General features: G+C 35.2%; 1 protein-coding gene across 1 annotated transcript in view; it reads right to left on the bottom strand.

Moving 5' to 3' along the window:
* The window catches only part of LOC115214091 (pappalysin-1-like), a 197,083-nt gene that overhangs the window by 36,230 nt on the left and 141,290 nt on the right, over positions 1–19,563 (bottom strand). The window contains exons 7-13 of the mRNA XM_029783146.2: positions 17,842–18,028; positions 14,500–14,617; positions 12,001–12,154; positions 6,549–6,718; positions 4,634–4,762; positions 3,101–3,192; positions 1,258–1,460 (exon numbers count right to left, since the gene is read on the bottom strand). Coding sequence (XP_029639006.2) covers positions 1,258–1,460; positions 3,101–3,192; positions 4,634–4,762; positions 6,549–6,718; positions 12,001–12,154; positions 14,500–14,617; positions 17,842–18,028 — 1,053 coding nt within the window. The remainder of the gene's footprint in view (positions 1–1,257; positions 1,461–3,100; positions 3,193–4,633; positions 4,763–6,548; positions 6,719–12,000; positions 12,155–14,499; positions 14,618–17,841; positions 18,029–19,563) is intronic.

The raw sequence follows: 19,563 nt of genomic DNA, 5'->3' as shown, positions 1-19,563 counted from the left end.
ATTCTAAAGAACATCTTACTATATTATAAAAGAAGAGCGAGAATCAAAGTAATGACACATTCATTCTTAATTCATTCTGGCAAATTTAAACGTGAATTTGTTAATCACTGTTGTACTTCGTCATTGGAGACCTACTTCTCTTTTCAGTCAAAGCGAGTGCCCAACACTTTCGATTCATTAAAGTAGGGGGACCTTGAGGCACCAGTGTTTCGATCAGGTTGAGTGTCTCCTTTCAACGCTAACTCCGGATCAAATGAAGAAGAATTTAGCAAACAAATTATTTGCTGATGCGTTCTGATGTCTGCTAAATCGATAATAAATTACCACATTAACGGAGATCAGCGGGAATGAAAATGATGACGTACATATTCATTCTTAAATAGTTACGACAGATTTGAACGACAGGTTTTTCATTATGTTGTACTGGCCAGATTTATAGTGTTGCAGTTGCTTAGAGTGACTAGTTTTTCTTATATTTCGGAATATATTTACAGCTAGGTTAACTGAACCGTCTGGAAGCCATGTGTCCGACCGCAGACGCAAGACACCACCGATGACCTGATATAAACCACCTATAATTTCGATCATCTAAATTCATATCAGTCCTCAAAGACCCGTTACTCAAAATGGTGAACAATATTGGATTATAATGAGGATTATATAATAATGAATATAGTTCGATTTAGTTATTTAGCATTTCAAATTCCTTAAGTTAACTGTCTCTTAAAGAATCTTACGAGAGAATCCCACAGAAAAGCCAAAAAGAAAAAAAAACATGAGTAGAGAAAAGGAAAAAGTAGAAGAGGAAAGACATTAAGTGTAGTCAAATGTAGTGCTGACATAAAGGCTCCACATTCATAAACAAAGCTAATGCGAGTGAACAAATGTTTCTACAAGGACACTTGACTAGCAAGAAATAGTAGCGATGTGTTTTTACTGTACCTACACATTGGTTTAAAGAAGCTCAATACACACATTCTGAGAAAGAAACTGGGATGTTTACAGGTAAAATACCTTTGCTCATAGACGTAAAATAAAGTCGAAACAGGATCAACATATGGATTAAACTTCTGTTAGACTTCAAAAATCAAAGGATGACGTTTACAATAGTGACCATCAATACACCATCATCTTCATCCGAAAGAATCTCTTCATCATGTTCTCGTACACTAAATATTATCTCTTTTCGTAACCTCTTTCATATTTGTAAATGAACTAAATCCCTATTGAAACGATGGGGTAGGTGTGGAAAATTACCTGAAACCTTGACGGAGCACCAATCAGTACGTCTTCTGGACATTCAGGCATTTTTTGATGCTGTGGGTTACCACTGACAGAAATAGGCCACTGATCTTCGTAACCCGGTGGCGTGAAAAATCCACAGTCACGTAAACTGGAACCCTCTTCATCTTTTTCACATACGCCATCACCATCATATCGGTAACACAGGCTGGGTGTACCTACAACATTATATATATATAAATATATATATATATATATATGAATACATAATTATACTTTGTGATACTGTAAGAATGGAAATAAACATAATTTTAGTAAAATACTACAGTAAAGTACTCAATTTCTTAAGTAGAAGGTACATAAATATATTTCTTTATAAATATATAGATGTGTGTGTGCATGTATGTGCTTGTGTTTATCATTAAGCATGAGTGGTTTATCAGACATGTTACTAAAAATTGCCGACGGCATGTAAAGATCTTGAAGGCTCGCTCAACATGTCTACCAGCATCACTGAAAGCGTAGATGTATTCGAGGAGATACCCAAAAGTATCTGGAAACGTTCTCTGTGGGACAAGTCTGTTGTAGTTCAGGATTCTGCCGCTAGAAGCCACTTGATGCGAGCCTCAGGCATTAGTCTGCTGACTGGCATCGTGTTATATCTTTGCTTTGCATTGCTTCTCCCCTGTTCGTCGATTGTCGCGATGGTTGAAACCAAGGAGCAATGTGCTTCCGTGAAATTCTGTTTTCTGCTGGGGAAAACGGCGGCTGAAACAGGTGTCATGCTTCAAACAGCTTTCAAGGACGCCATGATCAAAAGATAGGTTTACGAGTGGTCTTCACGCTTTAGGATTAAACACTTATTGCTTCAAGACCAACCTCGTTGAGGGCGACCGTCGACCTCCTGAACGAATGAAAACATCGCGAAAATTCATGAAATGATCTTGGAGGACCGCTACCGAACAATTGACGAACTTGTTCATATGACTTGTGTGTTCTGGAGCCCATGCCAACGAATTTTTAGCGAGGAATGAAAAGAGTTGTAGCAGAATGTGTGCTTCGTTTGCTCACAGAGGATAAAAAGCAGTCACGATTCAATGCTTGCCGTGAAATGTAAGAACAGTTTGAAGTTGATCCAGACCTTTATTCGAAGATCATCACTAGTGACGAAAGCTGGTGCTACGACTATGACACGGAAACGTAGAAGCAATCCAATCAATGGAAGCATTCAATGTCAACACGCCCTTCCTCTCAAAACGAGTCAAGGGAAGTTCACTGTCAAGAGGATGCTGATTTGTTTCATTCATGCGAAAGGAATTGTCCACACAGAATTTGTTCCTCCTGTTTAAACTGTTAACTAGACATTAATTGGCTGTTCTGAAGCATTTGCGAGACTCGGTGAGACGAAAAAGCCCCGATTTATGGCAAAGCGGAGAGTGGTAGTTTCATAACGACAATACACCTGACACACCGCCTTGTGTGTGAGACAAGTTTTGATAAAAAAAAAATAGCATGACCCCGCTTATCCAACCTTCCTTATTCACACAATCTTGTTCCCTGCAACTTTTTTTTACCCCGAATGAAAGATGTCCTTAATGGAAAACGTTTTGCGGACGTGGGAGAGGTGAAGAAAAAACGACGGAGCCATTAAAAGGCAACACTTCGCAAGAGTTCCAGGACTGCTTCGAACAGTGGAAAACGCGTCTCGCCGATGCAGCACTTCAAACGGAGAATACTTTGAAGGCGATAAAAGTGTAAACATGTAAATCTAAGTGAATAAAATGATATTAGAAAATGATAATATTCTGGTCTCTTTTGGGTACCCCTCATATGTATGGAATTCTCAGAAATACAGTACCTTTGCACCTGTAGAATTTCTCTACCTGGCAATGCATTGTGCATCCATCTCCGTTGTGGACATTTCCATCATCACATGATTCTGCGAGTTGGCTTTAAAAGATTAAATAAAAGGAAAGTGTTGTACAGTAAATAATGCTATATCGAATGAAATTAGGATCTATGTATATGTGTGTGTTTGCGTGTGTGTGCGTGTGTGTGTGTGTGTGAGTACGAATGTGTGTGTGTATCAGTATGCTAGGTTTTATCAACTTTTACAAGTAACGTGCTGATAGTGTCTTCGAAATTTCAGCCTGTTAGCTTTCTTCACACAGTTTGGACGAAATGCAGCTGGTCGAAATTTCGAAGTTGCTTGGAAAAGTTTGATAAGCCTGTGCACTAATAAAACTTTCGTTTCGTGGTGACACGAGTACGCGACATTGACAAACTGTACTAACGGCGAAATACATATCTGCTGCTCTCGAGGACACTTCTGGGCGATTTCGTTTCGCATAGCTCTAACGTATATTACGTCAACACAAAATCTATAAAGGAATTTTTTTCCGGACTAAACACTGCATATTCTGATTTTTCAACGACACACATTGATAAAGATTCTATTTTATATATAAAACTGCTTCTGCTGGAGTTCTGTATTCGAAATTTCTTCGAATCCGGATTTTCTTCGGCTTTTACATTGCCTTCTTAAAGCAGGGTGTAGTTATATACTATATCTGTATACTTCATATTGGCTAATGAGATTTCAGAAGTGACGCGAGTACATGACACTGACAAGCCGACAAAGCGGCGAAAGCCATATTTATTGCTCTTGCAGTTACTTCTGTGGCAATTTCGTTTTACCCAGCCCTTAAAACATACTCTGCTTCTTAACACAATACCTTTGCAAAGGAGCTTTTTCTCTGATTAAAAACAGCAGCTTCTGGCATTTAAACGACACATATGTGTTAAATTTACTATGTTGATAAAGCTCTTAGTTTATCAACGTAGTTGCTTCTGTTGCATAATTAGAATATTAGTGTATATATATATATATATATATATATATATATATATATATATATATATATATAATGTCATATGTAATTTTAAGTACAAGAATAGGATGTTAGTAAGCTTCGAGTAATCCGTAGTGGGCATAAAAGCAACTGCAGGCTAGGAAACATATGCGGCCTGAATTTTACCAACTCTATTCCATATATATATATATATGTATATATGTGTGTGTGTGTGTGTATGTGGTCGATATGCCCTGAATTTGGTTATTTGAACCGAGACCCCCCCTCCCATAAACAAAGAAAAAACAATTAATATCGGTTCCAACTGATAGCCATTAAAGTTGTGGTTCAAGCGAGCCCTCAACCACTAAAAGGTGGTTATTTTAACCCGAGATATGATTTTGCTTCCTGAATTAGCCAATCTGGACACAATGTGGTCTGTGAGCGTATGTACTAATTATATGTATGGTTAAATGTAGTTATAAATTTGTAATAGATACGAGCGCACTGCTTTAGGGTGAAATTCGGTTCAAACAAACCTTTCTACCCTTCCGTTGCCACAAAATGGCTGACCGTGGTAATAATAAAGGGATGGTGACAAGGTACTCTTTTTGTTTCCGATATTAACTTGGATTGTGTAACTATAATTCGCTCCTCGCTTAACAGATCTGTAATAAAGAAAAGGAGATGTGAATTAACTTTGTGCAAATGGAGAATAATCAAGCCAACGACGAATACACAATGGGTCTAGAATTAAATCGACCAAATATTTGATAATTTGACATGAAATTGTCGAAACAACATAGCGCTTAGGTGAGGTGAAACACACTATTAAAAGTAAGACTGATGAATAAAACGAGATACTTTCTTTCCGAACCTTACTACCAAGCAGGTTGCCGGTCAAAATTAACTCTAAATTAAAAAGAGAATAAAAAGGAACAAAACAAAACATGAATAATACATACTTACACACAAACGCCCATATGGGAAATATTTATGTTTGTGAGTAGGCGAGTGGATTTAGGATCCATGCAGATGAGAATATGCGTGTGCACCTGCACATGTATGCATGTATTGAGAGCTTCTGTGCATAGATAGTAATGAATATAGGCTTACACTTTTGAATTTTTGTATATATACATATTTATATATATATACACATGTATACACTGCATATATTTTTACCTACAAAATATAATTATATGTTAAGTGGAACTTATTGAAAGAACTTCGAAATGGAATTCGTATTTTGGATGTACAAAACTTTCTACACAATATTTTGAGTATTTCTGACAATATTTGTTGTTGCTTTCTCTGTCATCAAAAACTCTGGATAGCTTACAACGACATATAGGCATACATTTATGTGCAATAAAACATGTGACATTATTGTTTGCATAGATTGTAATAATATATTTGTATGTTTAATAGCAACATAACGAAAATTCAGGTACCTAAATGGCAAGATTATAACAATTAGTGATTACATGAAATTATGTAAATCATGAACAATGGTGATATTGAATCAGTTTCAAAGGATTAAATTTGTCATCTGAGAGGATTCCGAACAATATGTTCTACTCAGATTCATTCAGAATGTAAGAGAAATTTCGCAGCCATAAAAGAATTGATTATTCTAAGCCACTACATAGTAGTATCGAAGTGAAGACCACATGATAGGGAAGCATATCTCTTCAACCAATATTCGTACTTGCGAAATGGAAACAGTGAAATCATGGAAACCATATCACTTCACTAAGGTTGATTATATTATCAAGGAAGATATAAATATAAATAAAGCGACAACTTCTTTTCACTTTCTTTGGTGGTATAAAGAATGTAGAAAAATAAAGACAGATAGAAATGATCATTTGTATTACATTTTCAACTCATCAATAGATATTGTGTTAATTTGTAGCTTGTCGATGACACTGTATTGCAAAACGGTTGAGTTCGCTTTACAACCCTGATGTCCACGGTTGATGCAAGCCTTGTGAGTAATTTGGATATGCGAAAACTATAGAAGCCCGTCGGTTGGACTATAACAGTAATTCATGGGTCTAAGCATGTCACAAGTGTGTCAAACTAATCCTACTTTGAACAGAGCAAGGATGAACGTGCATGCCAACTCAAAAAGGAGGTTATGCAGTTGATCGAACAACTTGATACACGTACAAGAAATCCGTGTTGCGATTCAATCATTTTGTATCAAAAAACCCATTATACCCACCTACTCGAAAATATAGCTACACATTTTGTGCAGAATGAAGTGGGGGAGAGGAAGCCAATGTTAAGTGGTGCAGTAGAGAGGAACGAACGAATAACTTTTGGTAATTTACAGTTCTGAGGTTGACCTGTTATATATGGGAGTCATTAATTGATCGAAAGAAAGGTTCAGTTTACGAACGAACGAATTATGTAGATATTAGGACGTCAAGAATATTTAACTCGTACCTATCTGTAAACATCGTGTTACTGGTATATACAGGTCTTGGAAATTTTGGATTTCTTATCACTTGGTATTTTGTTGGTCGGCAGCTGTTACAAACCTTGGCACTTGCAGGTGTCGAAACTAGCTGAATGGCGTCAATTCCTACATAGCCGTTATTTGTGTATACGCGAATCTGCGAAAGAATAACCGACATATATTTTTATTTATACACACGGTAGACTACACACATGATAACAAAAAATACACTCATATATATATATATATATATATATATATATATATATATATATATATATATATAAATGGATTATATATACAAAAATGTAAATGTATATATATATATATATATAATATATATATATATATATATATAAATGGATTATATATACAAAAATGTAAATGTATATATATATATATATATATATATATATATATATATATATACTGTTCCGTGATGGTAAAATAAGCAAAAGAAGTACTCCATCTGGCGAGAGATAAATATTATTTAATAGACACAATACATATTTTTATGTGCTACTAACATTTTCATATATTGAGAAATGCCTTTAACATATCCATCAGGCACAGACCACATATCACGAACTAAAAATTGAATGAGAGAAGAAACGCGAAAAGTTGAGAAGGAAGCATATAGAGAATGTGGAAGCTTAAAAAGCGGAAAAGTAAATTGTAAAAAAAAGTTTAATAAGTAAAAGAACTATCGTCCTTAAGTTATAGAGCTGGAAAAATACCAACAAGTTAATCAGGTATAGGCGGAATTTTCCAATTCTTCAAAATGTACTTAGCCTATGTTTACAACCGCTTAATATTTCAGACCTAGAGTTCGGTAGTGAGATAGGGATCTTAGATATGAAAAATATCTGGGCTCTTTCAGCTAAGCACAGGTTACATTGTATGTTAATGGATCAAATAAATGAAAGCTCTGTATAACTGAAAGAGCTTAAATCCATTTTAGATTTAAGATCCCTAACTTACTACTGAACACTTGATTGGAAATCTTTTGCTGTTGTAAACGTAGGTCTAAGTACATTTTGAAGAATTGGAAAATTCCGCGTATACTTCATTAAATTGTTGATATATTTCCAGCCTTATAACTTAATGTCTAAGGAGGATAGCTTTTTGTTTTACCTATTTTACCTTATTTTACATATTACTTTTTCTCTTTCCGTTTTCTGTTTTTAATCTTCCACGTTTTCTATATGCTTCCTTCACAACTTTTCGCATTTCTTCTCTCATTCAAACTTTAGTTCATTATGATATGTGGTTTGTGCCTGATAATACATTTGAGGTATTTCTCAACGTATGAAACTATTAGTAGCACATATAAACATGTATTGTGTCTATTAAACTATATACATATATCCATCGGAAATGGTAATGATTATTTAGATGTCAATCAAGTCATTAAGAATAACAATGAAATATATACTGAGATTTATAAAACAGAAAATTTTGGTTTCCCAGGGGCTTCAAAGTCATGGTTCAGTAGTAAAGTTCCTTCTTTTATTGGTTATGGTGTTTTGTTGGTTATATCGTTAGATATAGTACTATTAGTAATAATGCTAATAAATTTTGGGAAAGAATAAATAAGCTGTTAAGTTATTTAGTAAAACAAGGTTATAAACATAGTAATTTGGTTAAATCTTTTAATCGCTGTTTAGGTGTGAAACTTAACATTTTAAATAAATATGGGGTAATATCTAATCTTCAGCTTAGCAAATATTTGTAAAGGATTTGAAGGTTTACGATTCGAGTTATTTGCTTACTACGTCATCGGTATTGAGACAATTGAGAAAGTGGTAATTACGCACTACGTCATCAATATTTAGTTGCTTTAGGGCGGCGAGCTGGCAGACTCGTTAGCAGGCCGGACGAAATGCTTAGCGGTATTTCGCCTGCCACTACGTTCTGAGTTCAAATTCCGCCGAGGTCGACTTTGATTTTCATCCTTCCGGGGACCAGTTACGCGCTGGGGTCGATATAATCGGCTTAATCCGTTTGTCTGTCCTTGTTTGTCCTCTCTGTGTTTAGCCCCTTGTAGGTAGTAAAGAAATAGGTATTTCGTCTGCCGCTACGTTCTGAGTTTGAATTCCGCCGAGGTCGACTTTACCTTTCATCCTTTCGGGGTCGATTAAATAAGTACCAGTTACACACTGGGGTCGATGTAATCGATTCAGTCCGTTTGTCTGTCTTTGTTTGTCCCCTCTATGCTTAGCCCCTGTGGGCAATAAAGAAATAAATATTTAATTGCTCTTTAAATTCTTGGTGAGGGAGCCGCCTGTTCGATTAAACATGTAAGTGTTAATAGTTGTAGTTTTATTGTCTTTTAAACAGTTTCATTAGCTTTAAACCTAGGAAGGTTTTTAATATTAATTCATTATAAGTATTTTTATTAGTTCCTATTTAATGAAATTTAAGTGTATATTAGTCACTGGTAATTTAATATTATTAACTTATGGTGGTGATATATTAATGTGTATATGGTGTTTTATTATTAACTTTTGAATGATGAAATATTATGTTTCACTCATAAAAATATTAGTTAAATTAATTTCAATCGTGTTTTGGGTTGGAAAAAATTTATAAGGTTTGAATGTTCATTATAGCAGTATGTATCGAAAACCGGTGGGATTAGTCTTTATATGGACTTAAAGATGGATCGCAATTTAGCATATAATTTAACTATTGTAGTTTAGTATTAATACCGATACAATGTACATTGGTTTAAATGTTTCTGGCTGTAGTTTTAGCAAGGTTAGTGTCTAATCCTGCCTGATTGATTGAAATAATGTGGTTATTAAGCTTTACTTTTATATTACACTACGGAAGACGGTAGGGATTATAATTTTTTATGACTTTAGTATTTAGGAGGGGTTTTAATTTACTTATGGAATTTATTTATCGATACGGTTGTACATTGGGTAAATGTGTTTGAAAGTTGTGGTTTTTTTTGGTTTGTTTGTTCCAAACAACACTTATTTTAGTGCTTCTGACACCGCCGGATTGAATGGTACTGCCCAGTTGTCGAAACCATAATGATATCCGTGGGGCAGCTGATGATGGAGGTATGTTGGATTGTTGGTATGGTTGTAGAACAGTATTATAACATATCCTTTTAATATATATATATATATATTTACATATATACGCATAATCTCATATACATACATATACTCATACGCACACGCACACATACACGTGCGCGCAGACACACACACACACACATATTCTGAAGATAGGCAAGAAATTTTTATTGAATTTTCAATGTGAAAAAAATAATTGTGTTAAGAGGGGAAAAATAGGTAATGACTAATCTCAATAATTTTTTCTTTTTAGCTATACGGTGCACGAACATATCAGTAAGAGAGCTACTCCAGCAGATTGCGAAGAAGAAATAGAGAAAGTTTGCGACATGTTAGCTAAAGGCGCATCTATCTGTCATACTGCAACTCAACTACTATCCTATATGGGACATTTCAAAGATGAGTCAAAGAATCAACCAGTCTGAACGAATTGATGATGGTCGTTTTGTTAGAATGCTTTCAAAGAAATAGGAGGAAGATGTAGTCGATATATTCTTGCTTTTTAATTTAGATTAGGTTGACCATATGGGACACAGGAATTTCAGACGAAAGTGTTAATATGTATATAAATGCAGTTGAGAGGAAAACTGTTTTTTAAGTATAATGTGTCAGGGAAGGACTGAATGATCTCATTTAATGTTGCTCACAGCAGTTCACGGATATCAAACCAGAAGTCTTCGCCATAGTGGCTTCATCTGCTGATAATCTAAGGAAACCATGAAGAGCTTTACAGAAATCCAACAGGAAACGAAAACGCGTCCGAACGGCAAAAGTTGAAGTCCTTACTACAGATGTGCTCCTTCGTTTGCAAAAGGAAGCTAAGGAGAGGAAAGTAAATAAGGACAACAATTCTACAAAGCTGAAGGGGATGCATGGAAGAAGTGAAGGAAGAGAATTCATTTCCTGTGTAGAAGCATGTCTTGACGATGAAGAAGATGAAATTTCTAAAAAAGAGAACACTAAGTACACGAAGGGCGAACGATTGTGATGACTTTACAAAGGACAGAAAAGTGAGAAATGGTTCTCATGTGACGTTTATGAGGAAAACTGATGCCTAAAAGGTCAGCCTAAAGATATTTACCTTAATGATAACTTTTTTGTCTAAATTTCTCAGAATAAATATTGTATGTTGAGTTTCATAAATTTTATATCATATAGCACTTTGCAAGATCCTCTTATTTCACCTAAATGTTTTTGATTTTTGTTGCATTTCTGATCTTTCCGATGTCTAAGTATCGATATTGACGTGTACGAGTCTTTTCAAATGTAATTCTGGAGAACTGAAGAGAAAACATTTACTTTACTTCGCTTTACTCATTTCGCTTCGCTGAAATTTTTCTTTTGTCTGCACAAGCAGAACGGAGATAATTTTCTGAAATAGTTTTGTGAATATGTTATAGTGTTTTTAATGTCTTTTCAGGTTATTTGCTTAGCTGATATACATTTTGTAAGGTAAAAAACATTGTTTTTCAAGGTAAAAATTGCAGTAAATATTTCTCACTATGACCTATCTTCGTTAACCAAACTTACCAGCTGCCGGTAGGAAGAGGTTGTGAGTAGCAACGATAGTCTATAACTGTCGTGTATTATTAATATTTATGGCTTAGCTCTAACACTTCACTGGATATAACTTGGCGCAAGATTAACTGTGATGAGTCGGATTTTGCTCAAGAGAAATACGCACACACATACACACATACACATAAAGATAAAGGCTCTCTTAATTGATGGGTCTCGAGTCTCGGGATATTTATAAAATCAAGTTTTAAATAAGTTATAGATATCGTAGTTTGCAAGCTATATGTGGTCTAGTTTGAAGAATCGTGAGCCGTCGCATCATGCTTTCTTTTTGACAGGGAAACTTTTAAAAAGAAAAAAAAGCAGTTAATTAACGTTATTTGTCCAGTATCATAAATCTACTTACGGAGAGTAAAGAATGGAGTTACATGCAGAGTGGAGAGAGAAAAAGAGAAAAACACGCGCCCAAACAGGGTGAGAGAGGGAGAGAGAGGATGAGGAGAAAGTAAAAGAGAGATTTAAGCAGAAGAAAATGACGGGCAAAAGCATAAAGTATGAGAGAAATAGAAACAACTGTGATAGTAAATGTACTAACTCCCTGGATATTGTGAGAAGTGTAATGTGTTATATTAGAAACACACATACATGCCTATATAGGTTATATAGACTATCGAATGGAATTCTGTATGGTAGTGGCACTTATTGACCTGGATTGTGCATACGACAAACACGAGATCCCGACATCAGTTTGTAAAGTCAATGAGTTGGGTAATGTGTATTCACCATCTCTACAATTTTCCATAAAAGAAAATATTCAAATTATACTAAATACCTTTTTAACTTTCTTGTTGTAGTTAAGTCTTGCAGTAAATGGCATATCACAGAACGCCTTGACCGGGCCGAGAAAATCTGTAGTTCCGTCCACGAAGTAAAACTTCACATTCTTTATTCCAACTGCTGCCTCCCACACGACCCAAATACTGATTCTGAGGAAGAAAAGCACAGGTTAGTAAATAGCCAACGAAAAATAATATTTTTATCAATCTTTCCTCCAATCGATCTGGCTATTGTCAACCGATGAAATCGATTACATAGACGGGCAAGTTCAATAGGTGACAGTCACTTTTAGATGAGGTATTTCTTTTTATTGATCAGTTGTAAGACAGAATCATTAGCGTGTCGGACAAAAAATGTTCAAGATCATTTCTTCCTACGCTTTAATTCTCACTTCAAATTCCGCCGAAGTTACCTTTGCTTTCCGTTTTTTTTTTGGTGGGTGGATGGGGGGGGGGCGTCAAGAAAATAAGTAACGGTTCAGCACCAGGGGCGATATCGGATTACAACTTTCATCTAAAATTACTGGGCTCGTACCAAAATTTGAAAATATTATTAATCAGTGATTCTATAGCTTTTGTGAGCTCTCCCAGACTAGCGTTAGAAGAGGAAGAAAGAGAAAACAGTGTAAGTCTGTATATAGTCTGTATATAGCATGTCAGGAGGAGAGCGCTAATAAGCAAAATTATATTATTTCGGAACTCGTGTGTCACGTAACATACCATTCAATTTCTGTGAGTAGAACTCTGAAGTGGGTCGTACTAGACCATCAGTAATTAATCAAAGCTGAAATATTTTCTAGTACTAAAATGGAAGTTCTAGTTTTTAGGGTGCAGTTTGGCAATATTGTATATGTGAGGTTATCGTGAAAGATCACCAGATATATCGAAGCCTAGCATTTGTAGGAATTTTGAAAGGCTGTGATTGAAGATAGTTGGCTACGTGTAATGATTGACATTAGGTTCTTTATTCCTCTTTCTCCATGTGTGCATTGATTAAAACAGTACATATCTTACTGGTCTAGGACGCATAAATGAAATACTTCTTTGTGGAACGTTAACAAAACGTAGATGTTAAGAAAGTAATTGAACTTAGAATTGTGGTACAATAATATAATTTTATATAAACTGCATCTATTTACAACTACAACTTCACGTGGTACCTTATTACATATAAATGGTACTGTTGCATGTTAAAGTGTCAGAGAAAGGGCCATATAGCTGGAGCAGGGATTCAAACAGATGATCAATCATTTTAACCGAAATACATGTATGCTAATTAAAATTTTGTATTGGTATAACGACAGGAAATTTACGAGAGGTAGAATATGAAATCATGATGTTCAAGCGTTATTAAAGAAAATAATTACGTGAGTGATATCAAATGTATCTAAATATAAAATGAAGAAAGATCCTAGTGAATTTATATCTACTCCCTTTACTCGTCAGATGAGGTATGATCATGAAACAAGAAATTAAATGCTTCCTTTTCTCTTGAAGTAAAATCTGAAATATGTAACACGCATCCTGACTTTTGTTAACAGTAAGGTTTTCATATATATAATTTTGCGACTCTATCCTTTAGTTTCCTCTTTTTCTCATCCTCTTTTTCTATTTCTAGCATTCCCACTTTCTCCTCTTCCTTTCTCTCGGCTTCTCACTTGTAATCGTAGACTTTCTTCCTTTCTCCTTCCCTGTTCTCTCTACTGCTCTCTCTCCCTCTCTCTTATCCTCCTTCCCCTCTATCTACCATTCACACGTGACCCGCGACCAATTTTCCCATTTCTCTGCCTTTTTCGCACAGGACGATTAGCTAGCCGCTCGATATTTCTCTCTTCTCTTGCTATTTGTCTCACTATAACCCTTCAGGATTTCTTCCAGGCGTTACCCACCATTTTCGTATTTCTGGCTCAAAGGCCGTATTTTTCTCATCCACCTATTTATTCCGTCTTTGTCAACCGTCTTAAATTACATTTGTTTACTTTCCTATGTCCACTCTAACGTTGTGATCGTTCGAAGCCCTAATTCTCCACAAATTTTGCGGGTGCCGCCGATATGCAAAATTCTCAGTTTTATGATTAAAGTCATGAAACTGAGTATTATCATTCGGTTGGTAACTAATGAAGAATTAGGGCCGTCTGTGCCTGTCCTACTTGTACGTTTTTTTAGCTACCGTTGTTTACTTAATGCATTTTTCATTTATTAAGTGAACACCACGCATCCCAACTTTTGTTAACAGTAAGTTTTTCATATATATATATATATATATATATATATATATATATATATATATATCGATAGATAGATAGATAGATATTACATGCAGTAACACAAACATACGCACGCAAGTACATACACACACATATATAGATAAGCATATTTAGATAAATGTTCAGCTTTTCAAAGTTTAGGCTATTAAAATGAGCAATTAATTTAAGAATAAAGAAAATACCAAGGTAAGTGACGAATATTAAAAACAAAAAAATTCAGAGCCGTACCTCTGTGGAATTATATTGTATTTAAATCCAAATTCTATGTAACATTTTTCACTGCAACCATCATTCTCTTGCATCCATGTTAATCTACTGGCTTTACAGAGTTCAGCATCTGGTGGTCCTGATTTTATAATAGAAATGAGATAATTTAAGCCTTTGTCAATGATTCTCAATTTTTTGTTTCTCAGTGTCTCGTTTTGGCTTTTCACAAATTCTATATCCCATTGCTTGTCTCCCTTCCCCACAATATGCAGGTTATTTCAATTAAACAAAAGTTCATTTTGTGCGGTGCTTTACTCATGAATATTTTTCTAAAAATTAAGACGGCGAGCTAGCAGAATTGTTAGCACGCCGACGAAAAATGTTTAGTGGCATTTCGTCCGTCTATTTATTGAGTTCAAATACCACTGAGGTCGACTTTGTCTTTCATTCCTTCTCGTCTCAAACCTTCTCCAGAAATTACTGGACATGTACCAAATTTTGAAACCAATATTTTTATACAATTCTCTCTAGCATGTACCACGTTTTATGTAATCGTAATGCTAAATATTTATGAAAATTGCTAAAGATTTATCATAGGTGCAGGAGTGGCTGTGTGGTAAGTAGCTTGCTTACCAACCACATGGTCATGAGTTCAGTTCCACTGCGTGGCACCTTGGACAAGTGTCTTCTACTATAGCCTCGGGCTGACCAAAGCCTTGTGAGTGGATTTGGTTGACCGAAACTGAAAGAAGGCCGTCGTATTTGTATATATATATATATATATTTATATATATATATATATATATATATATGTATGTATGTATGTATGTGTGTATATATCCTTGTGTGTCTGTGTTTGTCCCCCCAACATGGCTTGACAACCGATGCTGGTGTGTTTTTGTCCTCGTAACTTAGCGGTTCGGCAAAAGAGACCGATAGAATAAGTACATAGGCTTACAACGAATTAGTCCCGGAGTCGATTTGCTCGACTCAAGGCGGTGCTCCAGCATGGCCGCAGTCAACTGACTGAAACAAGTAAAAGAATAAAGAAAGTGGAGAACATATATAATAAAATTATATTATAACGATGTGCAAACGAAACCACTCAGAACAAATTTCAATATTACATTTTAAATAAAAAAACAAACTTTAAGCTTTATTCCTGGTATCAATAAATCAAATATACATATCAGTATTTGGCGATTAAAATAAACGTAAAATCAATTAAGATACTGAACAAGTATCTATATTCCAAAGACAAATATTTAATAATTGAAAATTTGATCAGATTTGGCTCAATTTTTGAAAACAAAGCCTTTGTTTTCTCTTTTTACTTAGTTGTCATTTATTTCACTGTTCAACAAACAACTTTACAACTACACTCAGCCTTTCCTTAAGCATGTTTGATGAAGGGAACGCTAATAACTATAAGCTTACTTTCTTTCAAAGAGAGAAAAATGTACTTTGCTTTATCACTGAGAACACAGTGCCCTGCTCATATTCTAATCCAGACAAAAATCCTGTAGCCAGTCTTTGGCGAGTAAGCCTTCTTAACTTCCCTTTCAATTTTGAACTGGTACATCTCACACAAAATTCTAGAAGCACTTTTGTATGCAGTGGCGTTTGTAATATTTATCATTTAAAAGATACAACCTGATGTTGTCCTTATATAAAATTTAGTTCAAGTTCCTCACTGCATTGTATCTGGACCCAGTTTACTTTACCGCGTTGATTATGTGTTAGAATTAAGTTGAGGAGTGGGGAGACGAAGTTTTATTGGAATACTCATCTTCTAATATAAATAAATTAGTTTTTATATTTCCTGCTTTTATCTGTCTGAAGTACTTCCCACCATTTATTTATCACGTGTGAGTACAATTAAGAAACATCTGCTTATTAATTGTGCTTCCTCAATTATCCCCGTGTAGAGAATACTGTCAATAGACCTCTGCTAGTCCGTCAATGCTATGCATTCAGTTCTCTTCTCCTTGTACAATTTTCCGTGAAGTCTTTGTCCATTAGTAATTTTTAGCTTTACAGCTACATTAGCGTTTGCAGCATCTCTCCTACCCTTTAAGAAACACGTTTTTCTTTTTATTTTCTAGATTTTTACTCTCACAATCCCACTGAGGTCGGCTTCGCTTTCATCATTTCGGGGTCGAGAAAATAATTATCAGTCAAGCCTTGGGTTGATGTAATCGACTTACCCCTTCCCCGAAATTGCTGGCCTTATGCCTATAAGAGAAAGGATTATTAATCAGCCGAGCTCGATCTTGCTTTTTATCCTTTCGAGTTCGATAAATTAAGTACCAGTAAAACGCTGGGGTCGGTGTTATCGACTAGCACCATTCCCGCAAATTTGAAGCTTGTGCTTAAAGTAGAAAGGATTGTTATTAATTATTATGGCGGTGAGCCGGTGAGCCGGCAGAATCGTTAGCACATCGGGCTAAATGTTTTGCTGCATTTCGTCTGTGTTAACGTTCTGTGTTCAAATTCCGTCGAGGTCGATTCTGCCTTTCAAACTCTCGGGGTCGATAAAAAAAATTACTAGTCGAACACTAGGTTAGATATAATCAACTTGCTCCTCACCGAACTTGATGGCCTTGTACCGACATTTGAAATTATTATTATTATTATTATTATTATTATTATTATTATTATTAAGGCGGTGAGCAGACAGAATCGTTAGTACTCCGGGCAAAATTCTTAGTGGTATTTCGTCCGTCATTATATTCTGGGTTCAAATTTCGCCGTGGTTGACTTTGTCTTTCACTCTTTTGGGGTGGATAAAATAAGTACCAACCGAGCACTGGGCTCAATGTAATCGACTAACCCCCTCTCTTAAACTGCTGGTCTTGTGCCAAAATTTGAAACCAATATTGTTGTTATTGATGTTGTTGTTATGTTGAAAGTGGTGTATTGCTACACTCGATAAATGTCGGACAAAAAATATTTTCTCCAATTCTATGTTCGGAGATCAAATACTTCCGTGCTTAGATTTGCTTCTCGCTTCTCTAGGGTCGACAAAATAAATTACCATCAAGTAAATCCTTGCTGCTACTATTACAGTTACTAATATTTTAAGTAATTGTTACAGCAGCAAGCTAGCAGAATCGTTTGCACGGCGGACAAATTGCTAAGCAGCTGAGCTCAAATTCCACCGAAGTTGACTTTCGGGATTTACAAATTAAGTACCAGTTGAGAACTGGTCGATCTAATCTACTTACTCCTCCCCGAAATTAGTGATCTTGTGCCAAATTTTGAAAACAATATTTTCAGTGGTAGTAGTAACAATAGTAGTAGCGACAGTTGCAGTTGTAGACATAATTTTTCTTGTTATAGAACGTGGTTAACAAAACGTACCAAGTGCTTCTTCTTTCTTCCAGTGGATCTTTCTCTTTGAATCGCTTGGCGCTCGTGCACTAGAAGCATACTGCAAAAGTGAACCGTCTTCTAAGCACATATCGCATTCGGAATGTGGGCCGTACACGTTTTCTCCCAATCCAGGAATCCAAACGAGTGTGACTGATGTCACCGTAGCAGCAACAACCTGAAATTAAAGATTAGATTCGTATGAACTATGTTTCTGTTAATTCGTAACATATTGTAAATCATTAATGAATATATAAATCTAGAGTGAGTTGAATTTCCATATTTTTGTACTAAGTGAACGCAGAAAAACCACGCCAAAAGAATAAAGGAAAAAAAACCCAGTATTCACAGAATTGTACAAACTAAATTTCACACAGAGACTACGGAATGTACATTCAACAAGATCATTTTCAAAATTTCTAAACCAGAATAAATACAACTCATATTAAACGACTGACATAATGAAGAACCTCAAAACACAACAGAAATAAACTCAGTAAGAAACAAATAAGACAAAACAATAGCAAAAATTCATCGTGTTAACAAACATCTATGTCTAGTGTTGACTACAAAAAACAATTTTACGACTATCAACTTTATGACTTTCCACATTACATCTCACGTTGCACCACAACAATAGCAAGGCTAGAAAAACACATTAAAATGCACTTTTACAAGCTGCTTCAAAAATTTCAAATAATATAAAACAGGAGATCCCGACAATATTCACCCCAGAGATCCAAGAGATATTGAAGAAAATAATATAAAAATATAAAGGTAGCTAAGGTTGTTCATGTATTTTGAAGGATTTATTGAACGCATCCACAGATTCAATTTTGAAGCAAGACGTATTTATAAGTAAATTCGAAAACAAAACAAAATAAATATAATTGTAAACACTGTTCAATGCATCATTACTTGATCGGTCTACCACTCGTAATTTCAAAACTCTTTCGTTGCATCATCAATCAATGTAATAAAAAAATACTGCAAAAAGATATATGCAAACGTAGCCATGTGAGACTTCGGAACAACAACTAAGAGAATCTTGCAATATTGCAAAGAATCCGTCACAATGAAAGATGATTACGTACTTTGAACAAAAGTAACAATTTAATTCCAGAATGGTTTAACCACGAACAAAGTAAAATAGGAAAGACAAATATATGTATCTCTGATCACAAGTGACTTAAAATTTTGAGGGAGCGTAGGATCAGTAAAAGTTTGAAACGAATACTAATGTTAAAAACATATACACCACCTGAAGAAACAAGGGAAGCAATTAATTAGAACAGAAGAAGTTCATCCCCCACTCCAGCCAAGTAGAAACGAACAACTGGTAATCCTGAAAAAGTGGTAACTTTCCAAACGTCTAGCTGAATAATTAACTGGCAAGCGTGAAGTGCCAGAAATATATATGCAGGAATATATTGAAGGAACCACAGTATTTCCAACTGTTACCACCCCTCATAAATTCCTATTTCATTCTTTGTCTTTTTTGTGTGTGTGTCTCTCTCTCCTTTTTCTATGTCTCTCCCTCTCACTTCTTTGTGTACATTAGTATACGTACTGTATATACTTAGTATTCACATTTATAAATGATTTTTCAGCTTTCCTTTAGCCTTAATACAGAAATGCCTTTCAATTTCTAGTTCACCTGCATTTCTTAAATTTTGCTTCAACGTTGCACCTGATTTTGTATTGATCTTATTT

Source organism: Octopus sinensis, linkage group LG1 (assembly GCF_006345805.1).
Source record: "Octopus sinensis linkage group LG1, ASM634580v1, whole genome shotgun sequence".
Taxonomy (NCBI): Eukaryota; Metazoa; Mollusca; class Cephalopoda; order Octopoda; family Octopodidae; genus Octopus; species Octopus sinensis.
This window is presented reverse-complemented; position numbering and strand designations above follow the sequence as displayed.